The 19,259-nt window shown below is 31.9% G+C and overlaps 1 protein-coding gene across 1 annotated transcript in view; it reads right to left on the reverse strand.

Annotated features, from left to right (window-relative positions):
* Positions 1-3,567: 3,567 nt before the first annotated feature.
* Nedd4 (E3 ubiquitin-protein ligase Nedd4) overlaps positions 3,568-19,259 on the reverse strand; it is an 83,497-nt gene continuing 67,805 nt past the window's right edge. The window contains exons 16-21 of the mRNA XM_067284374.1: positions 16,587-16,708; positions 15,547-15,617; positions 14,138-14,307; positions 11,247-11,475; positions 5,408-5,577; positions 3,568-4,875 (exon numbers count right to left, since the gene is read on the reverse strand). Coding sequence (XP_067140475.1) covers positions 4,773-4,875; positions 5,408-5,577; positions 11,247-11,475; positions 14,138-14,307; positions 15,547-15,617; positions 16,587-16,708 — 865 coding nt within the window. The 3' untranslated portion in view covers positions 3,568-4,772. The remainder of the gene's footprint in view (positions 4,876-5,407; positions 5,578-11,246; positions 11,476-14,137; positions 14,308-15,546; positions 15,618-16,586; positions 16,709-19,259) is intronic.

Genomic DNA, 19,259 nt, shown 5'->3' on the forward strand with positions numbered 1-19,259 from the left:
CGAGACTACTACAGAGCAAAAGAAGTACAGTAGAGCGTCGATAAGTGGAACGTCGGTAAGTGGAATAGCCGGAAAGTGGAACGATTTTCAGTCGGACTGTGTCGTGCTGAATCGAATGTTTTTGATACTAAATTTACTTCTAAAGTATAATTTTCATGTTTTTTATATTCTTTAATATATTTATTTTGTTTGTACAAAATGCAGAAATAATTTTTAACGATACGATAGCCTCGATGATTATTATAAAAATTTTCGTTAGGCTTAAAATCGACGAAAATTCAACACGAAGCGACACGCAACGGAGAAAAATTCAACAGGAAGCGATACGCGACGGAGAAAAATTTGAACATCGGACAGGTTAATGTATTTTTTCGTACAAAGTCGGAAACTGGAACAAATCATTAACTGGAAGGACCCCAGTCCCCAATTGGTTCCACTTATCGACGCTCTACTGTACTACAATCTCGAAAACGAACTAGAAATCCGCCATGCTACGGGTGAAAAAACACATAACATCTGTTTTCTCTTAAATGCATTAAACACGATTCCAACCACACGAATTGAATTGGAAAGGGCATTCTCGGTAGCAGGCTTTTCATTAGTTAAATAAGAACCGGATCGTATTATAAAATTTTCCAATAATTTTTTGTATTGTGTTTTATTGACCTAATTCTTTTTTCCATTTTTAAATTATTCTGTTGAAAAGACGACGTTGCTTGAGTTTGTGCGTCAATTTCGGGTGCCGATTGTCGTAATGGTAGCATACCATGACCAATATTGATATCTGTATTGGCATAATTCGGTTCTTCTTTAATTTCAGCAATTTCGGCATAATGTAATACCGAGTTTCCAGTAACCCCTGCAGTTTTATTACAAATTCTTGAAGATCTGGATAGTGGTGAGGAAGATGGAGAAGGAGAAACTACGGATGATGATGATGATGATGACGGAGTAACAGCTGTTGATGGTGGAAGCGATGATGACATATTTCCTTGAAGAGGTTTATTGATTGTTGGAGATGATCTAGGCCATGTACCATAAGAGGTTGTTGGCCTTGTTGTTATTGAATTGCTTTGATTATTTCTTTGGTTTTGAACTAAATTTTTTGATTGAAAATTTTCGTGTTTTATGTCGGTGTATGGTACACTGATACCAGAATTATCAGGGGATTCTTGAGGGGAAGTATTCACCCTCATCACTGTCCCATTACTAGTTTCATCCGAGTTTTTAGACATATTTTGATGTCTTGGAGAAGTACCGGGTGATAACAAAGGAGTATTTGTTGGAGATGCTCGTCGTGGAGGAACAGGAGGCGGCCCAGAAATAGGTGGTCTACGAGTAGATTGCGGTAAGACACGGGGTGAAACTAATGGAGATCTGCTATTTGACCTTCTTCCATCGGCAGTTTCTGATCTTGGAAAGAGCCAAAGCTTGAAGACAGGAAGTCCATGTATTTGGATCCTCAAAGTTTTCATCATCATCCAAATCAACAAGATTAGTAGTATTTGAGCCTTGAGAATCATCTCTTCTGATTGTTCTTCCACTAGGATCGAAAGGATCGACGACAATCTGTTCGGTACCTTTTATTTCAGCTCGGCAAAATGGACATTCTTGACCTTCCGAATCCTGCCACGAAGTAAGACAAGGTGTACATAAAAGATGACCACAAGGTTCAATTCGAATATCCTTATCATTTTCAGCACATATTGCGGGTCATTCAGTTTTCCATAATATCGAGTTGAGGAGAATATCCTCACAAAGGGTTTTGGAATAAGTCTTCGGAATTAGTTTTCTTACGCGTCTCCAAATTTTTAATGAATCGCTATCGATTATTAAAAATTATTCGTTTATCGTCGAGGTAAGGAAGGTGATCAACAGTTCGATTTCTTCTTGGTCTAAATCTTCGATCATTCGTTGAACTTTTACGAACGACGAACCATTTCGTGAATGAAGTGACGTCAAACTTCTTGAGATACTTTCTTTTCCGGTGTTTTGTGATAGTACAGTTGATTCCGACGGTATTGGTTTCCATGCAGTAGACTTTCTGGTTGCACTCGGCGAACAAATCAGTTCGGAAAAAAATCTTCTACACAGTTGGAGGAATGTTGCGCAAACTATTATAATAGAGATAATTAGAAACACGAACATAATTCGGGTAGGCGATTGTTCCGTTTCAGTTACATCGATATCTATTCCAATATTAGATTTAGTTGACACCGACTCGTCCTTGCTTTGTTTCTCGAGATCTTGTAATTCTTTCCATTTTTTATCTCTCATACTTTCCAGTTCCAATTTCAGCCAATCTGTTTGTGTCTTTGGTGGATAATTGGCTGCCGTCGTTATTTCCGTCACTCTTTCGGGTGTTACATTGCCGACGTCGCCTTTGGTTGTTGGACGTGATAATAGTCGATACAAATGCGTTAAATAGTTGTAATATTTAAAAGATTTTTGAAATTGTTGGGGACCTCGTCTCGCACGGAACACACTAGGATAATTTTTGTCTTCTGTTCGGTGTTTGACTGGATTCAAGCGTCTATACCGAATGGGCGTAGCCTTTGACAAAATTTGTATAGAGGAGAAGATGAAAATTAAAATAAACACGCGAAACATTTCGAGCGACTTTTTCTTCGTACAGAATATAGTCTAACAATGAATCTCTATTGTTACTTTTCGTTTATTGTTGAATTTCATTCTTATGTTAGAAAAATTTACATTCATAAACTTTTATTTTGCGTAATGTGAGACTGTTTTTAGTACCAAGACGTTTTTCTAAAATTGTAACCTAGAGTTAAAAGACTTTTATATTTTTAACTATTAGGAAATTCCAAACAGCGTTTGAGAGTAGGGATGGGTTTTATAAAATATTGCAAATGCTACCCTGTTATATTGTAAATGCTACACACGACCCCCGTTATCTTTCCAACCCCTCGATCTTTAACCACCAGAACTTAATAGTATCAATCTCCCTAAGAAACAAAACCTCCCTGCAAAATTTCAGAAATTTCCGACAAAAAGCACAGGAGTTATTAAGCTTCAAAGAGGGTGAATATAATCGTGCCCTCACGGAAACATATTTTATTTATAGATAATAAATTTAATTAAATCAATTGTAATTGAAGTCTCTCTTCCATTCACACGAAGTACGTACAGGCCTTTAGTGCCACGCTTAATTATCATAAAATATAGTGGCTCAAAATCGAGCTGGGTGGTTAAACACAAAAGAACTTGATAATGCCGCCAGCGGGTCACGCTTGTTACGTCACCGGTGTCGCCAAATTTGACTGACGTCAGTGTATTTATTGCACTTCTTGTGATTTCTAATCTTGTTCGACCACCCAGTATTGTACAATGTACTTCGCGAAGATATTATAGTATTCATTAAAAAGGAACAACGTGAAGCAGGAAGAAAAGTAATCGTAGTACCTACTTTTTGTTAGATTATTGTTCATCTTAAGATGTATTTTTTGTTTCTATTTGTAATGCTTCCGAAATCAGCAATTTCTCACGAAAATTCCTTAAGATTTTAGCCATTTCTGTGACCAATTCATTATATAAATAATACAAAAATTGTTTTCAAAAGTCATATAGCTTTCTTTATTGATGATAAACAATAAAATGACATTTTGTTTTTGATAAAACATCACAATCAATTAAATAATTCACATTCAAAATACATTGGGGTAAATATTAGTTTGTTTTTTTTCCTCTCATGGATCCAGCAACAAAACGAATTTATCAAAACAAAAAAAAAGAAAGAATCTTTTAACAATATTTTACATTCAACATTCAAATGAAGAACATCTTTTAGTAAACAAAAGCATGGCTTCTGAATGGAATGTTCCAGTTATTAACTACTTATTTAAGGTTTCCTCCAACGAGACAACTCCTAAACAACAGATATTTTCGAAGCTATAAAAATAATAACTAACAGCAAAACTCATACCAGACTTACGGCACAGGTACAATATGAAGAATAATTATTTACATATATATTTTGTTTTTTTTTTGTTTTGGAAATTCCCAGTTTAATCAACTTCTTTTGAACTTAAGCTGATTTCTTTTGGGAAGAGAAGAGACTTTCATAAACCGTATAAAATATCTAATCAGGTTGAGAAAACTTGAAAAGTTTCTATATATACAAACATATTCATGTAAATTAAAAACCTATGATAAACTGTACATCTTTGAGTAGATAATTTAAGATTAATATTGGTTTTTTTTTTTTTCTTTTTTTTAATAGGAAATATTGGACACAAACTTTAATGCACTAAATTTCACTCCTTTTTTTTTTTTTTAGTTATTTATATACAATTAATTATTTAGCTGCAGTGCAACGCTTTAGTAAATAGAAACCTTTCTAAGGAAAGAATCAATTATTCATGATTATATCACTGATCAGGAGATAGGTAAAAACAGTAAAAAGTAAGGCAGGAAAATTGAGGTGTAGCAAGAATTATTTCTTGAAACGTGTGGTCGATACTTTTACTTTACGTGAATTATGATCAAAGCCTCTCGATTATCTCTCTTTAATTAAGCAGATCTCTGCTGTTTTGTACTTTGTACAACACCAGCTTCGCATGCTATGATAATATATTCAAGTTAGCGAGAACCTTAATAGATTGAAATCGTTTCGAATCTTATTACACTGCCATTATGAATTTTCTTATTTTTTTTTTTTTTTTTTTTTAGCAAGAATTGCTATAAAATTATACTAATAATAACTAGGTGAATACAAACATTTCATATTAAAGATAATGGCACAAGCTGAAATTTTAATCCACGCCTCCAAATGATTCCGAACCTTCGATGGCCTTAATCAGTTTCTCTCTCAACTCTTCGTACACTTCGTATGGGGGTAAATCTATTCGATTGAAACTAGAAAACAAATATAATGTATTAAATACAGCTTTACTAAAAGAAATTCATTATAATTTTTTTTAATGTAATTAAAATAAACAATTCATCACTAACAATTTGAAGCAGGCAAACATTTAATTAGTAATTATTACAACTTTTTTGCTTATCACACTGACTCGCTTGACAAGAGGAGTTTATTATTTAATTATATACGCACATACATGCACACTATTACCAATCTAAAATGCATTTCGGGCTTTACAATGGCCCCCTCTTTGGTTAGACATGTTTGGTAATTTAAACATTAGGTGTATAACAATCTATTAAAATTGTTATACACCTAATTAAACTCCTCTTGTCGAGCGAGTCGGTGTTATAAGCCCTAAAAGTTTAATTCTGTATTAACACAGAAAATTGTAATAATAATAAGGGCAAGAAGCTATAGTAATGTAATTTAATTGGTAAGTTATAAGTTCATAAATAAAATTATACATTAGCTTTCACATATGTATTATTCAGATGTGTGCAATTAAATATATCTATTATTTACCATGTATGAGAACGAGGTAAATTATTAGGTGCTCCCCACTTCTCTATAGTAAACAACTGTGGACCATTACTTCCGTAGAGCTCTTTAAAACCGTTCATAGGTACACGAGAAGTTCCCGTCACAAACTGCAATAATCTTGCCCTCATTTCATTATTAAACGAAAGAAGAACCTGGAAGAATTTTATTTAAAATATAAGCATATATATACATACGAGTATTTAAGTAAATTAATCAAGTTATTATAAGCTTTACACTAAAGAAATAAAACATTATTAAAATATTTTATGCACAAAGCCACATTACTTATTATTATTTTAATTATATTCTACTTTTCAACAAGTGCTCAAGTGGTGTCATGCGAAATATCCATCTCCTGGCTGACAATACGAAAAGTTCTGCAGTCCATTTTAAAATAGGTATCTGTGTAAGATCCACATTGTGCAAAAGCTGCAATCTTGCAAAAGACATACTGATTTTGCTTTCTGGTTTTTGGCAAGAATGGCTGCTGATGATGCGTGGCCGTGGAGAATTCTGTGGTCGGATGAGGCTCGCTTTCTGTTAGATGGAATGGTGAATAATCAGAACTGTAGCATATGGGGTTCCTTGCGGGAGCCCAATTTGTTCACCAAAAGTCACTGCATGCTGATTACGTGACCATGTTGTGTGGACTTACTGCTGATTTTATTATTGGGCTGTTTTTCTTTGAAAATCTCACTCGTGAAGAGCCTGAAAGATGCTTTGTCACGAGTGTGCATTACTGTGAACTCCTTCAACAAGCAAGTCATTCCTACCTTACAGGAATAACAACGTTTACAGTTCACTGTCGTCATGCAAGATGGAACAGCTCCCCACATTGGACGAGTCAAGAAACTTCTTCTTGCTAATTTTGGTCAAGATCGTGCAATATCAAATGCTTTTTGGGATACCTGGCCCCCTCATTCACTGGACTTGAATCCATGATTTCTGGTTGTGGGGATTGCTAAAAGATTGGGTTTATGGAGGAGAGATTAGGATTCTGCCTGAATTGAAAGCCAGCATCGCATGCCATGTTGCTGAACTTCATGGAGACTTTCTTTGTGCTACCATTGAACATGCTGTGTAATGTGCTTTGAACACATAATGTGAAGCACACATTAAACACATTCTTTGATTGAATAAAGTTTAATATTTCTGAAATTGTTTTGGTCCTTCTTTAGGCACCACATTTTCACCTGGTGGTCTGAATTTTGAATTATTTTTTTACTGTTAAAAACTCTTTCCCATGGTCTACATAACAGACATTTCAAGTTTCATCAAAATCCGATAAGCAGAATGGGCTCTACAGGGGACCGAATTGGGTCAATTTAATTATAACCATCCTGTACTGTGGCTGTCAATAAACAATAAATATTCACTAACAATTTTCTATATCTATATTAAAAATGTACATTTAATGTATTCAAAATAACTTCAATTAAATTGCCGAAGTGTTGATCACAAGAATTGTAATGTTCTGTACTCTTTACAATTATTACATTAAGCTATGATTTACGTATTATGGGAGACTCGTTCTTTTCTGCTTAGATTTCCTTCCAGTTGTAACAATAAGTAAAAACTAAGTTTTCTTCTGCCTTTAACTGAAATCCAATTAAAAATTTTTTTCATTATGTTAAGATGCTTCTACTTTTAGAATTATTAAAACAAAGTATACAGCCAAAATTAGAAAATTAAAAATTAATACGTGTTCAAACTTTTTTAACATTTCCGACAAATGTAAGTGAATAATGAACTGAAAATTATGAAATTGTTTTGTTTGTATACTTTGTGAAAGTGTTTAATTAGTCTTGATTTTAAGTCATTTATTTAAAGAGATTTCTCCTATTTATGAAATGCTTTGTATATTTGTTAGTTAAAATATTATCAATGACTTTATATTAAAATTCTGTAACAACAAAGAATTTGTTGGGGAGGCCCAGATTAACTATATACGAACTTCCAGTTTGCATTGGATTATAGTTATACGTGTAGTTACATGGTTAATTGGGTTATACGTAATGTAATTAATCATGTATAGTTATTTCAATTCAAAAATTTCCCCCTGAAAGAGTTAGATAGATGACCGGCACAACTCTATTGTAACAGGAAAAGTATGATGTACAGGGACAAGACACTACCGATTTTAGGCGGAGAGCATATATTTTAAATTAAATAATGATGTTACAATAAATAATTGCTCGTTTGCGTGTGTGTATTTATATACAAAATTAATTAAAAGTATTGAAAGGAATTAAAAAGTTGTCTTATTTGAATAAAGTAATATTAAGTTACGAAGTCCAATACACATGTTTAAACTTAAGAAATATTTTTCTTAAGTTTGTTGCCACAAGACAGATCATAAATATTTATCATTTTGTATTTTAAACTTTATGCTTATATGTCCAAGGTAATTTAAATTTTTCAATTAAACCTATCTATCTTATCTGTTTAGTCATGTCCAACTCTCGGTCACTATATGGATCAAAGCTCTCCATGCCTCTCTAACCTGCACATCCTCCTTCAATTCCGTTATAGATAAGTCAGTGTCACTTTTGATTGTGTCGAGTTACCAAGTCCTTGGTTGGCCTTGTGTTCTTTTCCTGCTAACCATCCCCAGCATGATCACCTTCTCAAGGGAGTTGGTTCTCATTATATGACCAAAAAAAGATAAATTTCTGTTTGGTTATTTGGCTTCCAGTGAGATTTTCGGTTGGACTCTGCCTAAGTCAGTTTTGTTGGTGATCTGCGCTGTCCATGGAATGCACAAAAGCTGTCTCCAACACCACAGTTCAAAAGCATCTAACTTCCTTGTGTCTGATTTCTTTAAATTCCATATATGACAATAGGAAAAATAATTGCTCTAACTAATCTGCACTTAATTTGGAGGCAGATGTCTTTGCTCTTCCAAAAGCTATTCATGCTGATCATCAAGGTTTGTCCAAGGGCTATGCGTCTTCTGAGTTCAGGACTGCAATCTCCATTATGGTTGATTTTGGACCTGACGAACATGAAATTTTCCACTATCTCGATTTCTTCACCATTGATCACTACTTTGAGTTCCATATTCTGTGCGGTAGTCATTATTTTGGTTTTCTTGAAGTTAAAAAGCAGCCCTACCTTTGCACGTTCGTGCTTGACTCTCAGAAGCAGCTGCTCAAGATCTTCCTGACTTTCCGCGAGCAGCGTGGTATCATCCACACATTGGAGATTATTGATGTTCCTGCCTCCAATTTTCACTCCAATGTTAGACTCATTCAAATCTGCTTTCCTCATCGCCACCTCTGCATATGGATTGAATAGCAATGGTGAAAGGATACAGCCCAGGTGGGTACCCCTTCTGATCTTGAACTAGTTTGTATCACCATATGGCATTCTTACAGTGGCTTCTTGTCCAGTTGTTCGAGTAATCAATGAAGCACATGTATAGATCTTTTCGTTATTCCCTCGCTGTTTCCATCATCCAATGAAGATTAGCGATATGATCATGTGTTCCTCTTCCTTTTCAGAAACCTGCCTGTACATGTGGCATCTCTCTGTCTATGGTTGAGTACATACGCTGTTGAACAATCTTCAGTAGAATCTTACTAGCGTGTGAAATCAGAGCGATGATGCAATAGTTGGAGCAATCTTTGGTATCACCCTTCTTTGGTATGGGGATAAAAATAATCTTTTCCAATCATTTGACCATTCTTCCACACACTATGGCACAGTGCTGTCAAAACTTTTAATGGTAAAGATTTCAGTAACTCTGCTGGTATTCCATCGATTCCTGGGGCCTTGTGGCTGGCCAGCTGTTTGAGTGCCCATGCTACCTCTTCTTCTAAGATGTCTGGCTCCAGCTCTGTCAGTTCTTCCCCTTCAATACCTTAGGTACCAACTTCCGTTTCACTGGTGTAAAGTTGTTCTGGGTATTCCTTCCATCTTTCTTTGAATGCGTGTTTATCGTGTAATTCATGACCATCCTGGCCATTGACAGCTGCCTTACGTGCGATAAATGGTGTTTGGGTTTTCTTCACATAAGCGAAGCATTGTCTAATGAGGCCTTTCTGATCTGCTACTTCCATTTTCTTGCATTGTTCTTCCCAGAATTTTCCTTTATCTTTCCTGGCTTCTTTTTGGAACTTTGCATTTAATCTTTGCATTTCCTCTCGGTTACCACTGATTTTTGCCTTTCTTCATTGTTCTGCTACTTCTATTGTAGTTTCTGATATCCATTTCGCCAATTTTACCATCTTGTATGAAATGAGTTGATGTGTTACATCATTGATATGTACTTTTATATCTTTCCATAGTTCTTCTGGTTCTTTTTCTGCGAAATTGAGTGAGTCAAATATATTCTTTATTTCGATATCATAGGCAGCAGGGATCATTTTAACGTCAAATTTTGGTGTCGTTAATGGTCACTTGACATTACAACACCTTAGTTTCACTTTGGCAACAAGCAGTTCATGATCCATTCCGCAATCGGCACCAGGATATGTTTTCACAGACAAAACGGAACTCTTCCTCTTTTGCTGGCACAGGAAGTAGTCAATCTGGTTACGATAATTTCCATTGGGAGAAGTCCATGTATACAATTGCTACCTTGGCTGTTCAAACCATGTATTCATCGCAGTCATCTGCTGTTCTTGGCAGAACTGAATCAGTCATTCACCTGACTCGTTTCGTTCTCCAAGACTAAATTTACCTATAATGCATGATTTCTCCATTTCACCTACTTTCACGTTGAAATCACCAATGACATAGACAACATCTTTTGTTAAAGTCTGACACAAGTGTTTCTTGGAGTTCATTGTATAAAGCCTCAGTTACTTCTTCTTCTGAATCAGCAGTGGATGCAGAATTGTAAACCTGCAGGATTGTAAAATTGCAAAGTTTCCCTTTGATACAGATTGCTATGATTCTGTCATCAATTGTTCAAAAGCTTTCTACGGTGCAACTGATCTTCTTGTGCAGAATGAAACCTGCTCCTCTTCACCAGATGGTATCATTTCCAGAGTAGTAGATGACATAATCATCGAAATTAAAGAATCTGCTTCCAGTCCAGTGAACTTCACTGATGCCTAGAAGATCTATCTTCAACCAATTCATTTCATTTTTGATGCTGTTCAACTTTCCTACGTGTAACCTGTTCACGTTCCAAGTTCCAATTTTAAATACTTTAGTACAGCGCAGAGTTCTCTTCTCACTATGAGAGACATCAGCAGTCAGGTCTCCATTAGGATTTAGCCTGGTCGCATCATCAATGCTCCTGCTACTAATAACAACTTGTTGCTCTTTCCCAGTTACTCGATTAGTACCTTCTGGCTCAAGGGTGGCACAAGTCGGTACCATATTTGAAACTGTATTTGTAAATTGATCCATAGGGTATTTTGGCAAAATACTGGAGTAGGTTGCGTTAAAACGATTTCAAACATTCTGAAATTACGCTTGCGATACAAAATTTGTTCAGCCAATCCATTCAATTAAATATAAATATATAAATGTGTGAATGTGTGCTGTGTTTATTTGTAATCATGATTTCTAAACTTAATTTTTATATATTAATATGTTTATTATTATTATTGATTTATTTTTAAAAGTTTCATTACTGTCTACATGTCAATGGACTTTAATACGTGATAATGTTTGGTTACAGCAAATTATGAAAGCTCTGAGCCAAAAATATTATATTTGGTGTCAAGCTAAACAAATCATAACACTGAGATAATAAATGTACAACATTTTGACGAAATGAAAACATTAGATTATCGTTAAATACATTAACGATAAAGAAAAAATATATAAAATAATTTAAAATTATTTTTAACAAATAAGTACTTACTCTCCAAAACCACTGAATTACAATATGATTCGGATGATATCCACCCTTATATACAGTATTCTGTTTCCAATCCTTAACGTCGATTTTTCCAATGCCACACATCAAGAGTTCTAATTCGTGCTCATCAAACACTTTAATTAATGATAAAGGTACAATTTCATTGAATCCTTCTAGAAGGGAATTCATTTGTGGTTGTATCCGTGACATAAATCTCCATTTGATGACGAGTCTGTTAGAGAAAGATAAAAAAAATAATAATTTATTTAATATAACATTGTAATACACAATTCTATTTTAGCATATTTAAAATACAAAATGAAAATCAAATGACTCAAGTTAATAATTTCAGTTAACAGTCAAGCACTTTTGAATTAATTACATTTCAAGTTTATGTAACTAAATTAACAACAACAAAATGTAATTTTTAATATATTTTAATAAGAAAACAAAGCAATTTTTTTTATTTGTGACTAAAGACTTTTCGTTCTATAAGCCAGACAATCTCTGATTTTTTTCAGGCATTTCTTGTTCATCGAATTTTTAAAATAGCCATAAATCCCGAGTTTAATATAGCAATTCTTTTCATTGATACGTATTTGTTTTTTCACAATTAACATTAGATGCATTTCAGACTGACTTCCTCATCGGTCACTTTTTTTATATTATTGATTATTACATACATGCATTGCTTTTCTACATAATAAATCCATCATTATATAAGACATCAAAAGGATAAGAAGCTAGTGTTCAACAAATAATGAAACAGAGCAATGTAAATACTTCCTTATTTCTGTTAGCATTTGATCGAAATGTAGATTTTAAATTTATATAAAAGTATTTTTTAAAGGAAAATGTTTCTTAAATTATTGAAAATCTTGAAATATTTTCAATCACTTAAGAATGTTTCTGTGTTAATGATTATAAAATTAGACTGTAAATTAAGCCTGAAATTATAAATTAATCAAATGATAATGCCAGATTCTTTGGAATATAACTTGGCTAATTAAATATATAAAGTAATTTAGACCCACGGTAGGCAATTAAGTTAACTTGTGGCCCAAAGAATCTGGTATTATCATTTAATTAATAATTATAAAACTTTAACAATAAAAAGCAGTATAATTGCACATGAATACCAATATATAATCCCACATTATTATGCAAACAAAATATTTATAAATGCACAAAAAAAAAAACCATATAAATGCTGTTATATGCAAAAAAGAACATGTTTATATGCAATATAACACCAATAAAATGTTTATGAGTGCAAGAAATTATATTTAGGGTATGGGAGTGATACAAATAAAATATTTAGAGGCACAGATAATTGAACAAACAAATATATTGTCTCATGTGTGGAAAACCAGGTTTTACAAATAGCGCAACTGAGTATGATATACCTCAAAACATTGGTAGAGCTGAGACACGTGTTGCTTTGTTTGCAGTAATACTTAGTTTGCCTAAGACATCTGTCTTACCTGCTTCCTCTTTTTATTGGCATTACATAGAACACAGTTTTACCATTTACTTTTTCCTGTTGTTGTTTCCAACTCTCTAAAAAGTGCTGACCTGTAAGATATCTAGGTGGATCAGAACCTTCTATTCTCACACACTGCTAGTCTGCATACTCCCACCATATTTTTCAAATATTTCCATAATCAATTTCGATTTGAATTCGAGCAGTGTGAGTCTCCTGCATAATTTTTCATGGATAATGTGCAAGTTTGGTGCACACACATCCAAAAACCCAAGGTATAACTTTTTGTAATATTTTTTTAGATGCTTTCTGAGTGATAAAGTGGGTAATATCTGATCTATCAGATCAATGCCTCCCATGTGGTGTTTATACTGAACACATACTTTCTGCATTGTATGTCACTCAGCATTGTCACTCAGCATGTTAGTCTCCTCACAAATATGATTGATTATCTCATCATTTCAGAGAGACTTGAAAATTCCTAATACATCATTCAGGTCAGTTACTTGCAATTTTACTCTCTCTTCACTGAAAAATTCAAATGGCTTCCTGATTTGTGATGAATTTTGCAATCTCGACCATAAAGAAACATCGACAACAAAATCAGAATCTGAATCAGAACTTGCCCGATACAAATATATATGCAGAATAATATACAATATTTACACATAAATGAATGAGTATCTATATGCATCTGTCATAAATATCCTGCTACAGTCATTATACCCAACGGCTAAGTAATTTTAGAGCTACTGTCTAACAAAATCTGCCTGGCACCATCTAGAGAAGTATGGTTTCTTTTGTTTGAAAAATCATTATAACTAAGTAACAAATGAAGTGAATAAAGCATAACTTTTAACATTAATTTTTTCCTGTAGTTGTTGGAAACTTGGAATTTAATTATTATTTTAAATTTGTATCATATTAAAAATTTAACAATTGTAAACTGTGATATGTTTTGGATAAAAAAACAAAAATTAAAGCGATTCTAGTGCAATTTTGAAGCAAGGTATCGCAATTTTAACAATTATATAAAAAAAACGCACAATTTCCACACAATAAAAAACTGACTTATAAAAGACTTTTCCACAGATAAAGGCTATTAACATAGAGAAACATCAAAGCAATTATCTTAAAGATAAAACATTAATCACTTAATTTTTTTTATAAAACAAAGTCTTTAATGCTGTCTAACAATAACTGCTAAGGAAAACAAAAACTAATGAAGTCGAGTGCTATTTTTGTATTAAAATTGTAAGAATCTTTATCATAAAACACTTTAAATATTTTAAGATAAAGTATTGTATGTAAAGAGATTTAAAAAAATTAAATTTAGTTTTAAAAATTATCTGATAGCTGTGTTGAAAGTTTACATAAATTTGTATTTAAATAAAAAAAAATTATATCTTACTCAATATATTCCATCTTGTTTTCCTGACAGACAGAAATGTTGGCACCTTCGGGTTTTAATTCTCTTTGCTGCATCTGACCAAATAAATCTTCATCGATCGAGAATCTCAAATCTAATTCTGCTGGATCGTTTTCCATAATCCAAAGGAGGGAATTGTAATATTCAGAATCCTGAAAGTAAATTACAAATTGATGAATTACTTCTTTACTTAGCAAAATATTTTATTAAAGTACTATTAAGAATGATTCAAAACAGATTTGAACTATTTGTGCTCTTGTGAATTATTTGCGCACATATAAAACAAAATATTGAATGCGAAAGTAAGTTATTATTTGATAAATTATTGTAACTGAATTGGCGCAGAATCTTTGAGACCAGGTTAAGCTGGAAACTAAAGTATGATTAAACTTCAACTGGTTACAGTGCAGTGCAAGTGGCCAGTAATGGCATTAATTTCACTTTTTAAACTAGTTTAAAGACCAGGTGATCTATTGACTCTGATTAGAATAAGTATAAAATGTCAGAAAGCATTTGCACAATTTTAGGGCACATTGTCATATAATATAAAATTAAATTAAGTCATAAGGCATAATTTTAAGATAACCTTTTATTTCTCTAGCTGTTTTGCTAATGTATCATTAATACCTCTGGCATTAGGATAGTTGATTATCATAAAAAATACTCTGGATTTCAAAAATCACTTTCAGATTTTCCTATTGTACAAGAATCAAATGATAAATACACATCTTTTTATAATGGTACACATTCAGAATAGCATGTGGATATGGCACATGTACAGTAACCTGTAAAAATCATCCTAATGTCATTTTATTTCTTTATTTATACTGTTTTGAACATGGACAGATACGAGGATGAGAAACTACATTTTTATGTGGAATCTGAAACAAGTTTAGACCCTGCACGATATCAAAAGCTTTGCATCTGAAGTGGCTGTTCTACAAGCTGAATATGACTTTTACCCATATTAATATTTATCTGTAGCTAAGTTTTGTAATAAACAGTAAAATGAAAATAGAATAAAAGGCCAAATAACATGATTGCATGCAGAGGTAGAACTTACGCATGCAATAATATAAAAAAAGGAACACCAGACATGCAAGATGACAAATTTCCACAGCAGTTTTTTGAGGGCCTGTCACACTTGTAAAAAACATTTGATCAAAATTTTTACACAGATGCATAGCACGCAACACGAGAATATTACAAGTATGTCAACGCAATGAAAAATAACTGCAAAAAAACTATTATGTGCAGAAAGTCATCATCGTTACACATATTGCAAATTAACAAACTATAAAATTTTTCTCACAACAAATAAGTCTCCATCCAAAAAGAATATCAAGAGAATGTTTTTATTTCAAATAAAAATTGTTTTTCAAATCACTTACCACAGATTCCATATCTTTCAATGTTATTGGTTTTCCCAACATCATTTTATAAAATGGACGAATGAAAAATGCTGTAAGAAAACGAAAGGGATTTTATAATAAAACGTGATAAAAATAAACATCAAATATATTCACATCACGCAAATTATAAAGTTAATTTTAATAATACACAGTTAAACTTCCATATAGCAAATTGCTTGTGAAAAACAGAGATTTTGTTACAAAGATAATTCATTAAAATGCAGTTTATAAAAAAATATCAAACAAAAGATGGTATTTTTATTGGAATTGATTAAAGAAAAAAAACTGTTAAGAATATTTATTATATCAGTCATAAGTATTTATGTTAAAATGCAAATACAAGCAAAAATTACTGACTTTTTCTTGCATTTTCTGTTGCCAAAAGTTATTTATTTCAAGTGAACAATTCTAACTTTATTTAAATAATTGAAACTTTCATCTGAAACACTTTCTTGTTGATTTGAAACTATCCTCTGTTACAGATGTTTTAACATCTTTAGTAGTAATATAGTATGATAACCTACACTTACACTATACCAATAATGACATTTGGCAATGGAAGTTGAAGAAATAAATGAATATTTTTTAAAATTTCATCTGGCTTTCACAAGTTTGTTACATGAAATTTAAACTTTCTTAAATACAAACATTTTTAAATGTAAAAAACACACGTTCCACATAAAACTGTATTTTAAAATAAATTGGTATAGTAGAACTTCTGAATGTGGAAGTCCAACTGTATATTAATCTGTATATTTAATAGCAAAAAGAAATAAGTAATGTTATAGAATAGAGTATAAAAATTAATTATAATTGTAATTTTTTTAAAAATATACTGCAACAAATCTGTGAATTCATTAGCAAAGAATACAATTTTAAACTTACATTAAAATATATAAATATATCTAAGCTACAAAATTGTCTTTGTTTTCCGTCATTATATTTATATATTTTATATTTGAATGCAAATGTGAATACCATCAGCCAAATTTTTAAATTTAAATAATTTTAAATCTAACCATCAAGAAGTTTTCCATGATAGACTGCCATTCCGGCTATTCGACCAATAAACTTGAAATATGAAAGGTGTTCTTCATTGCACATACCCGAAAATGGATTAATCTGTAGTGTATAATTATCCCTAGGAGAGGAAAAAAACTTAAAATAAATAAACACAAATAAAGACTTTATTAATCTGAATAATTAATTTCTTGAATTTTACAGAAAACTACATCATTTTTAATTAATAAAACAAAATTATACGCATTATTGTTTACTTTTAATATGAATACATAATGAGATATAAATATTTATTTCCTAACACACATATTCATTGTCACCTGCAGGTCAATAATTTTACTTTTATTAATCTCCATACACTTTTTTTGTATTCTGTAAACATTTAATTAACCATGATAGATATTTCTTATATCATTGTTAAAATATCCGCAACGTAATAGACTCAACTCTTTTTATCATTTAATTGCCAAGTTGTGAGTAGCAGAATGAATCATACAAAATATAGTATTTCATTAAAATATAGAAACTGGAATAATAAGTTGTTATATACTAACAAAAACATTAATGCCTTTTTTTAACTATCTACTCCATCAGTTATCTAATTCAAAGGATAACTATAAAACTCAAGGAGTCAATGGATCTCAACATCATATCTTATACTGCAGAAGCATTTGATCTGATGATAAGATGCAATCTCAAAAAAACAACTCAAAATAAGTGCATTGATTCTTCAAGCTGTGTAGCAACTCTTTGAATTAGAAAACCATTAAGATTCATTTTGTTCGCAAACAATTATTTGACAGTTATATAAAAAATAAAGTAAATGTAAAGTGTGTGTGTGTGATATTTTCAATTTTTTTTATTTTCTTCAAATATTATATAAAAAAGTTGAATATCTTTTAAAGGAATTAGAAAGGTCTATCAAACTTCGTAAAGCCCAATATATATTTTATTTTTATACATATGTTGCCGCTAAAGCTCAAAAGCCGTTAATGTGTACATTACCTAGCTAATCTCCAGATTAACTAGGTTGATTCGTTAAAGTGCGGAATCAAAGAGTTTTCCGCATTTTACCTAGGTAATCTGCACATTAACAGCTTCCGTATCGTTAAAGTTCAAAAGTTTGTTTCTCTCGTTTCCTTTCCCTACTACTTCCCGAAGAAGACAGAGCAAAAACTAATGCACACTCAATCTTAGCTGTGGTTCTTAGTAAAACAGAGGATGGCTTTTATAAATTTGGTACTAAAACGAGTATTTTAAAACAATTGTATGCAAAATCTGAATTTAGTGTTTGTAAAGAGTGATTTTTAACGAAAGATGATGTCCCTGCTGTAGAAATATCTTTACGTCAAACAGCAATAAAACAATACCTTGGTACTGGGCAGGGTTTCAGAAAATGTGACTGCAAATCTAAATGTACCACAAATAGGTGTGCTTGTCGCAAAAACCAATTGCTATGTAACTCAAAGTGTCACTAATCTTTAGTTGCACTAATAATTAAGCACAATTTTATCATATGTTTTGCAAATTCATTTCCCTAATTGTAATAATATTTTAAACCGTTTGATTTTTTGTATTACAGTTTTTTAATTGATTGATAATTGATTCTATCAACTAATTTGTTGATTGTTTGATTGTATTAACTTGATTCTTTAGTTATTGAAAATTAAATAAATGACATTATGTTAATTTAAGCACATAGAAACATTGCTGTTGTTCCAGCAAAGATCTTATTTTCACTTTACCAAGTGCCTAGTAAATAATGTGCAGATTACCTAGGTAATTTGAGAAACGGAACATTTTTTGAAACTTTAATGGATCACCTTAGTTAATCTGGAGATTAGCTAGGTAGTGTACACATTAATGGCTTTCGAGCTTTAGCTTATACAACCAATCGCCTTAAATAATCAGGCTATAAATCCACTATTTAATGATTACAAATTACTTAGTATTCAACCACTAAATAGCAGATTTATAGCCTAATTATTTAAGGCAGTCATTTAGTTAAGTAATTAGAAAGGTCAATTGTATTACTGGATGCACCACCAAATTTACCCTACAACGCTGAAGTTTAATGTAATTATATCATTTTGTAAATTTAACTTTCCTTCAATTTTAAAAATTTTCTTATGTATCAGATCTTGTAATATTGTTCTTCCTGACTTGTCCTTTCTAAAGAAAATTCTGTTCAAGTGGTAACTGCTTAGAAAGAAACATTACTTAGACAAAATAAATAGCAAAGATCACTTAACGTGATTTCTGAAAAATGGACAGATAAATTTAAAGCATGGTTGAAATTTTTATAGTGAAGAAAAATGATCTTCCTAACTGATTATAATTCTAGCAGAACCCTGATTATCCAAGGTGACATGGACCGATGTGACCTCAGATAACTGAAAATTTTGGATATGTGAGACAAATTATTTGTCTCACATTGAAGCTAAATGAAAAAAGGTGAAAAAAACAAATTATTTTCAAATATATGTTGTCATTTTACACTTTCTTTCATGAAAAGCTGCATAAGAATAGTAATGTATTCACTTATAGATTTGCCTTAGATAATGCAGAACTTCAGCTTATCAGGGTTCTACTATATATGTGACGTTTCTCAATTTCCACATCAAATAAAGACAATTAAATTGAGTATCTATGCAAAAGTTACTTTATAAAAT

The sequence above is a fragment of the Centruroides vittatus genome, unplaced genomic scaffold (genome assembly GCF_030686945.1).
Source record: "Centruroides vittatus isolate TY-2023 unplaced genomic scaffold, ASM3068694v2 scaffold_1172, whole genome shotgun sequence".
NCBI classification, from domain to species: domain Eukaryota; kingdom Metazoa; phylum Arthropoda; class Arachnida; order Scorpiones; family Buthidae; genus Centruroides; species Centruroides vittatus.